Here is a 10,535-nt window from a genome sequence, read left to right as displayed (position 1 = left end):
TGGTCACGTGACACAGCCTTGGCCAAGGGGAATCAAGGAAATCCACTTGGAGATTTCTGGAAAAGGTTTTCCTCCATGATAAAAAGATTGAGAAAAAGTCAGTCTTCCCCTGCAGCTTCCGGATGTGTGTGTGAAGCCACAAAGCCTGGAGCTGCAGAGACCATCCCAGCCACGTGGGGACAAGCTTGAAGATAAAACAAATGCACTGGGGATGGCAGAGCAGAAACATGGAAAGTGCCTGCCCTTGGCATTGTTGCTGCGACCAAATGAACCAAAAGAACCAGCCCTGGAGCCTCCTACAGATTCTCCTGTGAGCGAACAAACCCCTACCGTTGAAGCCTCTTCAAGTTGGGTATTTGGTTACTTGCAACTGAGCTCATCCTGATACACATGCCACTGCCCCCACTCCCCGCCCCTCCCCCCCCCACCCCAGACACCAACACACACAGCCTGTAACTCCTCTCCGTCCTATTCAAGTCCCCAGTGGATGCTCCCTTTAACCCTACAGTTGAGTTCTTGAACCTTTGCTCACAAAAATGCCCACGGTTCTGTGTCACCTGTGGGATAAAATTCAAATCTGAAAAAACTAAAGTACCTGCCCTCACCTGATCACTCTCCAGCTCATCACCCTGTTTTGTTTTCTTTATAACATTGTCACAAATGGAAAATATATTAGACATTTATTCATCACCTGTTTATCCTCTATGTCCAATGCGAGCTCCGTGAGAAGAGGGGGCGCTTGTCTATTTTGATCACAACTGTCTTTCCAAGCGGAGGGGGTTGGGGTGGGATGAATTGGGAGATTGGGATTGCCACATATACATTACTAACAAGAAAAAAATATCAAATTGTACACTTTAAGTATATGCAGTTTATTGTATGTCAATTGTATCTCAATAAAAGTTCTTAAAGAAAAAATAATAATAAAGTCTACAAGTACGTGTTAAAAAAAAAACCAAAAAAAGAAAAAAACCTGTCTTTCCAGCCCTGCAATCATGCTCTGGCCCATCACTGTGAGTACATTACAAATATTTTTTTAATTTTTTTTAATGGAGGCATAGTTGATGTACAATACTATATGTTTCAGGTGTCCAACACAGGGATTCACAATTTTTTTAAATTCTATTCCATTTATAGTTATTATTAAATATTGGCAATATTCCCTATGTTGTACAATATATTCTTGTAGCTCATTCATTTTATACATAGTAGTTTGTACCTCTTATTCCCCTCCCCCATCTTACCCCTCTCCCTTTCCCTCTCCCCACTGGTAACCATTAGTCTGTTCTCCTCATCTGTAACCCGTGTTTCTTTTTTGTTATATTCACTAGTCTTATTTTGTAGATTCCGCATATGTGATATCATACAGTATTTGTCTTTCTCTGTCTGATTTATTTCACTTCACATAACACCCTCCAAGACCAGCCTTGTTGTCGAAAATGGCAAGTGGATGGACATATAAATGTACAGATGGTTCCAACATACCCTTCTGGCATGTTCTTCCTAAATGACTCTTCATAAAATAAAATCTCTCTCCCACCAATGAACTAGTAATAGTGCACCATGCAGCCAAGGGTCTTGCCTTGCTTGTGTGGTTTAGGGTAGATTGAGGGAAGCTGTGTGCTATCTCCCTTTCTCTCCTTCCTCTGCAGCAAAGCTTTCTTTGATCCAAACGGCTGCACAGAGTTACTCCTCTGAACTCCTCTGACACTGACCACTGACCACCTTCCACCTTGTCTCACTGGCCCGTCTGTAGCCATCTTCTCCCCTCCCCCACACACTTCCCCACCCCAAACCCCAGAGTTTGAGTCCTTCAGGGCTGGGTCTGTGGCTCATTCATCTACAACTCCCTACGGGATGGCACATAGTAGGTGCTCAAGAAACATCTGTGAGGTGAATGCACGTGGGAATGCCTGGGCTGTGGCTCACCAAGGGGGCGATGGTTTGGGAGGACAGTGAACGTCTGGGTCCACCGCGTCTTACCTTGCTGGGAGGGGGGCGGGGCAAGACTCACCCCAGAGAGAGAGAAAATACAAGGAACTCAAAGGAGGTGCTGAAAAGGACAGGTGTGACTCTGGAAACTTCTCTCTCTGAGACATGGCTCTTCATCTGCACAGTAAGAAGGTTGGACCAGATGGTCTCTGGGGATGATGGAAGAGGGAGCAGAGTGTGGGTTTCAGAGCTGGACTCACTTGGGTTTGACTGCTGCTTCTTCTACAGGTTATCTGTGTAGCCTTATACATGCTGCTCACCTCTCTGGATGCATTTCAGCTGTAAAATGGCATGAGTGACCCCAGTTGGTAGGCGTGTTGAGTGGATTAAATGAGGCAGTGTGTGCACAGCCCCTGGCTCCAGGGCCCCCATCCCCTCTGCTGCTTCGGCCCCTTGAGTCCCTGTTCTCACTCTTGACCAGCCACCTCTTGTCCATCACACTTTCTGTGCCCCAAGCAGAAGGAAACCCTCCCTCCCAGTGCAACAATTCATTTGGCCGCCAACAGGGGGCTTTTGTGGGTTTCTGGCCTCCTGACCATCAAGGGTGCACAGCAAGCATTTTCCTGTGCACCAAGCCAGTTGGGTTACTTTCCTCCTGGCCCAGAGGAGAACTCCACTTCCCAGCACCTAGACAAAGCCATGTGACTCATTCTGGTCACAGGATATGAGCAGAAGTTACTTAACCACTTCCACTGCTGACTCCCTATAACTCTCTCCTCTGCTCTCGCCTCTTCCCTGGAAAACCTGGAGCCCACAATTGGGGGATGGGTAGCATCACAGTCTGGAAGGAGCCTGGGTCCCCGAAGGGATGTCCAACTACATTGACTGTGACATAAGTAAGCAGTGAAGCACATACAGTCTGAGGGTTTGCTTGTGACTGCAGCGGAGGCAGGCTCCCCTGGCTAGACCAGCCTCCTGACCCTTCCCGGGGCACGGCTCTTAAAACAGGACCCGTGATCTTTACTCTGACTTGCCCTCCTCAGGGAGAAAGTCTCCGCCTTCCCCTACCCTCTCCCTCCACCAGAAAGTCTGGATTCTAACGCCCCAGTCATGTTCACAGACTCTCCCAGGGTACCTGTCACCCTTGTGCAGACAGCACCTTGTGGCCAGCCTGGCACCCTGGAGCCCCCCAAGGGCCTGCTTAGATGAGACCGTGCCGTGACTTCCACTACACCCCCTTGGTCTGGGCCTCAGTTTCCCCACACACCCCATAAGGACCTCAGAAGACCTCTCTCAGGACTTTCCTGGTGGTCCAGTGGGTAAGACTCCGTGCTCCCAATGCAGGGGCCCCAGGTTCGATTGCTGGTTGGGGAACTAGATCCCACATGCATGCCGCAACTAAGAAGCCCCCATGCCACAACTAAAGATCCCATGTGCCACAACTAAGACCCGGTGCAGTCAAAGTTAATAAATAAAATAAACAATAAATTAAGACTACAAAAAGAAGAAGACCTCTCTCACTCTGATACTGGCAAGCCCAGGGAAGCCCATCTGCGAGGGACTGCCCACAGCCGACACCCAGCAGACTGCACCCTGGCCCAGCCTCCAGCCTACGTGGGACCCATAAATTCTGGCCGAGTAAACACGTTCTATGGGGCGTGGGGACACTTCCTGGCCATGCTGCTCCCACCTTCCCTTGTCCTGCTCCAGCCTGGCCGGTTCCCCAGCACGGCACCCCCCCCAGGACCCCCAATCCCCATCCTTCAGTTTCCCTCTGCCTCCCTACCCCTTTCCCCTCACACCTGCATCCCTGGCCATAAGGAGGGTGGAGAGTTTCTTCTCTTATCAGCCGTTTTACTGCCCCCTCCTCCCTGGTTACACAGTAATTGGGAACAGAACTAGCAAGGACAGGTTGGTGCCGACCAGCTCCCAGTCGACAGCTTCCTGGACGGAGAGAAAGGGTCCCTTCAGCATGATTTCAGGAGGCAAATAAGAGGTGTGCAAGCAGGAGGGGGCAGAAAGGGCCCCCAAAGGAGGGGAGAGGTACTCCGCGCCAGGAGCCTGTGGAGAGGCTTGGGCAGTGAAGTCGGAGAGAGAACGGAAGAAAGCGATGGCCAGACCAGAGACACCAGGGGAGACTCAGACACCAGCGCTCAGCCCAGCCCCGTTGCAGACAGCCAGCCAGGCAGTGGTGACCCAGTGACCCCCTTCCAAAGCCTCCACCTGCAGGGCAGCTGAAGCACGGGTGCCCTGGAAGACCTACTTTAGAGTCTGGGAGCAGCAGAAGCGAGAGAAATCCGGGAGGGTTTCTGGGAGGGCCCCTCAAGCTGCGGTGTGGCCCAGGACTGAGTTGGCCACCTGGGGCCCGCTGGTGGCACTCCAGCCTTCCAGAGGCCTGGCCGGAGCCAGCTGGAAAAGGCCACCAGCCATAGAAAGCGCAAAGGTGGACACCCTATCTCCAGATCCCCTCTGGGGGCAGGCTCCCTCTTTCTTCCAGCTCTTTGCTGTGTTCTCCACTGGCCGCCACCTCAGGGTACCCGGCCTAGGCTGGGAACTGTGAAGGTGACCACCCTGGAGAAGACCCGTCGCAGCAGGATTGAACCCAGTTTGGAAATGGTGCCGGTGAGGGTTCTGAGCCTGCGGGCACGCGGTACAACCACTTCCAGCTTTCCCGACATGACCGGCCGCCTTGATCCCAGGGTGTTTTGAGGTGACCCACAGAAGTCCCCACAGAGGCATAGCCCTGCTTAGAAAATTCGACATGAGGACCCCTGTTCTCCACCTCTGCTTGCCCTCTTGATTCCAGGAGTTTCGGGAAAGGAAGGACGCCGCCCTCCAGTGGCATCGGCCCCTCTGCTCTCCTTGCGACTGCCCACAGAGGGTGGTGGACCCTGCTCTCCAGGAGGGGATGGAGAAGAAGAGCTCAGGGTGCTGTGAGGCCCCGAAGAAGCGGGGTCTGTCCTTCTCCATCGAGGAGATATTAAAGAGGCCAGCTGAGAGGAGCGATGTGGTCCGGCCGGAAGGGGCAGGTGGACAGGGCCCCAAGCAAGCGGCCGCTGCAGATTCCGGGCCAGAGAGACCCCCGCAGGACCAAGCCCAAGGTAAGTGTCTTCTGGCCATTTCTTATCCAATTCTGGGTCTCCAAGGCCCAGGTGGGTTCAGGCAGAGAGAAAGCTGCTTCGTCTCAACAGAAGAGGAGACTTCTAAATTCAAAGAGATGTCAGGTGCCTTAAATACCTTTCTATCCAGCCCAGTACTATGGCTGTTCCGATATGGACCAAGGCTCAGTTCGTTGCAGGAAGGGGGGGACTTGGAGCTTGTTCCTGTAACCAGGCCTCAGCGAGAGTTCCCATGTATTTATTCAGCCTTTACGATGTGGTCAGCACTGTCCTGGAGGCTGTGCATGTCTCTTCTTTAACGTCAGTAGAAAAGCATGGTTCTCATAATTGGAGAGGTGCGGAGTTGTGAAAGAGAAGAGGTAGGTGCTGCCCCCAAGTCACACAGTCACAAAGCAGAGGCCCCGATACCCAGCCTCCCCCAAACACCTGCTCGGTCTACTGTGTGCTTTCCCTGCGTAAGCAGAGGTCAGCCTGCACGGCCTCTCATGGCTGCAGCTCTGCCCAGGATTTGCCCGCCCTGATCACACCCCAGACCAGTGCCCACTCCAGGGCTCGTCCCCAAGAAACAATGACCAGATCCCGGGCCCCTGCTTGAGAGCCGGCTTGAGGAGGGCACGGAGGGGGACACACACGATGCTGAGTCAGGAATCCGCTGTCAGTCTCGGCTCTACACCCTCCCCCCCCCCCCCCTTCTGCTGCGTGTCCTTAGCAAAGTCCCTTTCCACTCTGGTCTCCGCTTCACCCTCAGGGAGACGGCTGAGGGAGGGAGGAAATGGAGCTGGTGATGTCTCAAGGGTCCACTGGAGTCTGACAGGCGATGAGCCTGGACTATCTCACAAGAGGGTCCCAGGCTTTGCTCCTTTCCACCCCTTTAAGCCGAGGAAAGGAAGCTCAGGGAGCCCGTGATGTCTTCTCCTTCCGAACGTGGAGCCGCACTCCCTCCTCGCCGTCGAGTCTCCCGAGAGGGTGGTGGTGCTGAGTGGGGGGCCAAGGGGAAGCCCCTGGGGGGCCAGGCGTCCCCGGGGGAGCTGGCGGGTTTCCCGGTAGCTGAGCCCAGCGATAGGAAAGGGCCACAGTTTAATTTCCAGTTCATTAATATCTTGCAGTGAATTGAATGAGCCATAAGCATTCACAGAAACCATTCTTCTGAGGGTCTAACCCGAGTCTCTCCTGCTGCAGTTACATAAAATCTATGTCTGTCCTCTCTGCTGTGGAGAAAGACAGAGATCTTATTTTCCTCCCAGAGCAGCTTCCCTTCCCCTAGCCTGACCTTGGCTGATAACAAAAAGGAGGCCAGTCATCCTAAACCTCCCCTAAAGCTCCTGGCATGTTTCATGCCAGCTATCCCCCTGGACCCAGAGGAGACCCCCAGGAAGTGCTTGCGAAAATTGCAGTCATAAGATTGGACGGTGCCCAATGGCTCTCACAGTCATTGTTCTATCCATTTGTCACAATTGTGAGACCCACCTTAGAGCTGATGAAACCAAGAAGACAAACCACCTGCAAAAGCCACGTGAGAAGGTGGCATTAGAATTGAACCCTGGTGGCCTGAGACCACCCACTCTAGATTATTCCTGAAAGTGGCTTAAATCCATCATCTCCCTGCTAGGCTGGAATTTAACATTTCCAAAAGACTCGTGAGGGTCCCCATGGTGGTTTTCAAGATGACTTTGAGGGGCAGGCAGACAGCGATTATTTATGTCAATCGTTCTGTAATGACCTATTTATGACGCATGGTACCCATTTACCCATTCATGGTCATGATGTGAGGGTTTCTTTTACAATAAATGTATTTATTTAGGTACAACAACAAAAAAAGTCTAAGTGTGAAGCAAATAATACTGCAGGTGGGATGTCAGCATGTCAGAAACTGCAAAGGGAACTTGCACAAACTGCAAGGAGCTGGAGTCTGTGATACTCTAGGCCTGGGAGTATGGGCGGGAGGGCGGGGAGCTGGGATTCCAGAAACCTGGCCTCTAAGACCGAGGTCCACCGACACACAGGAGGACCTCGGGCAAGCTGCTCCTCGTCTGGAACACGAAAGAGCAGAGCTAGAACATTCCCAAGGGCCTTCCCCGCTCTGACACACCGTGACCACAACAGGCTCCTTGCTCAAAAGCCCCGGTGGCGTCGCTCGCGGGTACTTTCTATGGCAGAAGCTTCCTCCTTGCAGAGTGGGGGGCCCATGCCAGGCAAGGCAGGACCAGCTCACCACCTCCGCCTCTCGCAGCCCCCGCAGGGGCCCCCAACTCCCGCCCGTGCTTGTGGCCCAGCTAATACCTCTCCACCTCTGTCCTGTTCCCCACCACACACACGCACACACACACACACGCACACACACACAGACACGCACACACACGCACGCACGCACGCACACAGAGCATGCAGGAGCCCTCAGGGAATGGGCACCAGGACAGAAAAGGTGCATCCAGGGCCCTCCCCATCCCAATATTAACATCAGAGGAATAAAGTCCTGTTTGTCTCCACTCAGCACTTCCAGGGCTTCACGGGGGAGCTTATAGAGGTTGACTGGCGAGCATTACCTCCTGGGGATCCCAGTCCCCTAGGGAGCTTGTGAAGGTGCAGCATTCCAGGCCTGGCAAATAAGACTCTGCCTCTAGTCTAGAGTGGAGCCCAGGAATCGAAATTAACAAGCTCTCCCAAATGAGTCTGATGTGGGTGGTCCAACGACCGTTTTTTGTGGAGGCTGAAGTCCAGGGAGGCAAAGTGGCTTGTTCGGTGCTACAGAGCACTTCGTGCCAGAGCTGGGGCCAGGTCAGCGACCCAGGCCAAGGCCTGTGCTGGGTCTCCTTCGTCTCTCAGGGCAGCGACCAAGGTGCCCCCCAACAGTGCCCCCCAACAGTGCCCCACTCGCACAGGGACCCTCATCATGTAAGGCATTGGACCCTCCCCAGCCTCGGGCCGACGGAAAAATCCAAGAGGGTCTCCCAACTTGAAGGGAGGCTAAGCCCAGCTACCTGCTCACTCCTGAGAGAGGCAAGCCCCCCAGAGCCCAGGGACCCTCCAAAGTCAAGGGAGACCCAGCCAGGGGGAAGTCACTTTGTACTGGAGGCTCAGATGCTGGGAAGAGAGAGATCATCTCTGCACCTGTCCCACGGATGACCCTCTGCAGGGAAATGATGATGCTCAGGGGGAAAGGGGAGAGGAAGAGAGGCAAGGAGGAGACCACCTCAATGGGTTAACCCCTTACGGGTCTTCTGGCCTGGGGTGGGGGTAGGGCAGATATCTTCCCTTGTCTGTTCATGGGCTATTCAGTCACCCAGGGACTCACTGCTGAGTACTTACTCTGGGCCAGCCTGGGGGCTGGGGAGGCGAAGGTGAATAAAACCAGAAGTAGTGACCCCCCATCTGGAGCGGGGGTGGGGTCAGCAATGAGAGTCCTGGCAACACCACCTTGGGGCAGTGCTGACTTCTGCCCCTCTTGTCTGGTGGAGGTGGCCGGGGGCACCATGGGAGTCTTGAGATTGGAAGAATATCTTCTTGCAGTGGTTAGCAGTGTTTCTACAAAGGGCCACACTGTCATTTGAAGCTTTGATGGCTAGATTGTCTCTGCTGCAATTACTCATCTCTACCATCATAGCTGAAAAGCAGACAAGGTGTAAATGAATGGGTATATTTATGTTCCAATAAAACTTTATTCGCAATAACAGGCAGAGGGCCGCATCTGGCCTCGGGCTGTAGTTCACCCACCCCCTAAGCCACTGGTGTGACATTCAAAGTCCTTCACAAACGGGCTCTGCTGGTCCCCAGGTTCATCCCCCATCATGGCCTCCTGCCCCTCACCCTCCAGGCACATGAAGCATCTCACCCACTTCTGACCTTGCACACCCTTTCAATGCCTCCAAATGTTGCCCTTTAGAAGCCCCTGCTCCTCCTCCCCTTCTTCTTTCTCCTTTTCATCTTCTTTCCCTCATCCTCCCCCTCTGTATGAGCATCCTGTGGCTGTTGTACCAAATTATCACAAATGGAATGGCTTAAAACAACAGAAACATACCATCTTACAGTTTCGGAACCAGAAATCCAAAACCGAGGTGTTGGCAGGACTGATTCCTTCTAGAGGCCCTGAGAGAAAACCCGTTCCGTGCCTCTCTCCCAGCTTCCCGTGGCTGCGACAATCTACAGCCGTCTTTCGTTGTAGACACTTCACCCCAACCTCTGCCTCCACCGTCACCTTCCCTTGGCCTCTGGGTCTGCGTGGAATCCCCCTCTCCTTTCTCTAAGGACACCAGTCATTGGATTTAGGGCCCACCCTAAATCCAGGAGAATCGCATATCAACATTCTTAGCCTAATCACATCTGCAAAGACCCTGTTTCCATATAAGGTCATGTTCACAGGTACCAGGGGTTAGGACTTAGACCTTTCTTCTTGGGGAGAACACAATCCAACCTGCTCCAACTTTCCTCACTTCTTCACCTCCCTCATTTTCTTCTCCCCCCCCCCTCGCCCCCCATCTTCCCTGTCCCCTTCCTTTTTCTTTTCTCTCCCTCTCACTCCTCTCCCTCCTTCCCCTCCCCCTCCTCCTCTGCCCCCAGCTGCCTAGAACTAAACGCAGTGGCTCTGCTCTGCTCTGGGCCTGGGAAAGGATGTCCTGGCTCAGGGCTAGGACTAAGTCTTCTTCTTGCAGTTCCTCTTCTTCTCTCACACTGTTCCATGCTGGGATAATGGTTTTTTATTTCTTCTATGACTCTTCAAAGGTCATTTTCAGTCTCCATATATAGAACTCTCAAAGTTTCTTTTTTCTTTTTTCTTTTGTTTTTTAATCAATGCTGTGTCCCTACAAAGGTTTACTCCCCCAAATACTCCTTGTATGGTGGCAATTGTTAATCATTTTTTGGCCAGAAATGGCTCTTCTCCCTGTTTACAGGGCCTGGGGCTTTGGATACCTCTAATCTGGGCACTCCACATATGTGCATTTGGGCTGGCCTTCTGTATGTATTTCCACAGAGATAAAAGGTAGTTAACTTCCTTCTCAATTCTTGGCAGGAAGGGTAACTGAATGTGGATTCCCCCATTGAATAGAAACAAGTTCTGTGACACTTCCTGTGTCACATCAGGAAACATCCTCTAGCTTCACAGCTTGTGTTGTCTGTTCCCCTGCGTTGTCACAAGTGTAGAATGGAAAGGAATGAGGGCAGGAGGGGAGCACACACACAGACACGCACACACAACTTCTCAGTGAGGAAAACGGTTGTAACTGTTGAAATATGCTGGCACCTTGAAAGCACGTGAAGTCAGCCGATGTCCTAGTACCCTGTGCCCAGATCCAAGCCATCTCGAGAGCCACACAAACATACAAACCTGACAAAGTGCTTTGAGAATGAAGAGTAGAGAGTAGCAAACTCTGCTTGAAGGAAGGCTTCCGAGAGGAGGTGGCACCTGAGAGAGCAGTCAGGCAGCGGAGGGGAGACAGCACGCCAGGCCAAGGAAGCAGGTGCGGCAGCCCAAGGAATAAAGAGGAATAT

The 10,535-nt window shown here is 52.7% G+C and overlaps 1 protein-coding gene across 1 annotated transcript in view; it reads left to right on the top strand.

The window, feature by feature from the left end:
- Positions 1 to 2,800: 2,800 nt before the first annotated feature.
- Positions 2,801 to 10,535, top strand: part of ISX (intestine specific homeobox) — a 43,178-nt gene continuing 35,443 nt past the window's right edge. Inside the window, 3 exon segments of the mRNA XM_057743342.1 lie at positions 2,801 to 2,828; positions 4,430 to 4,554; positions 4,739 to 5,033. Coding sequence (XP_057599325.1) covers positions 2,801 to 2,828; positions 4,430 to 4,554; positions 4,739 to 5,033 — 448 coding nt within the window.

This window comes from Hippopotamus amphibius, chromosome 7 (genome assembly GCF_030028045.1).
Source record: "Hippopotamus amphibius kiboko isolate mHipAmp2 chromosome 7, mHipAmp2.hap2, whole genome shotgun sequence".
NCBI classification, from domain to species: Eukaryota; Metazoa; Chordata; class Mammalia; order Artiodactyla; family Hippopotamidae; genus Hippopotamus; species Hippopotamus amphibius.
The sequence above is the reverse complement of the archived record's forward strand: the minus strand, read 5'-3'. Positions and strand labels throughout refer to the sequence as shown.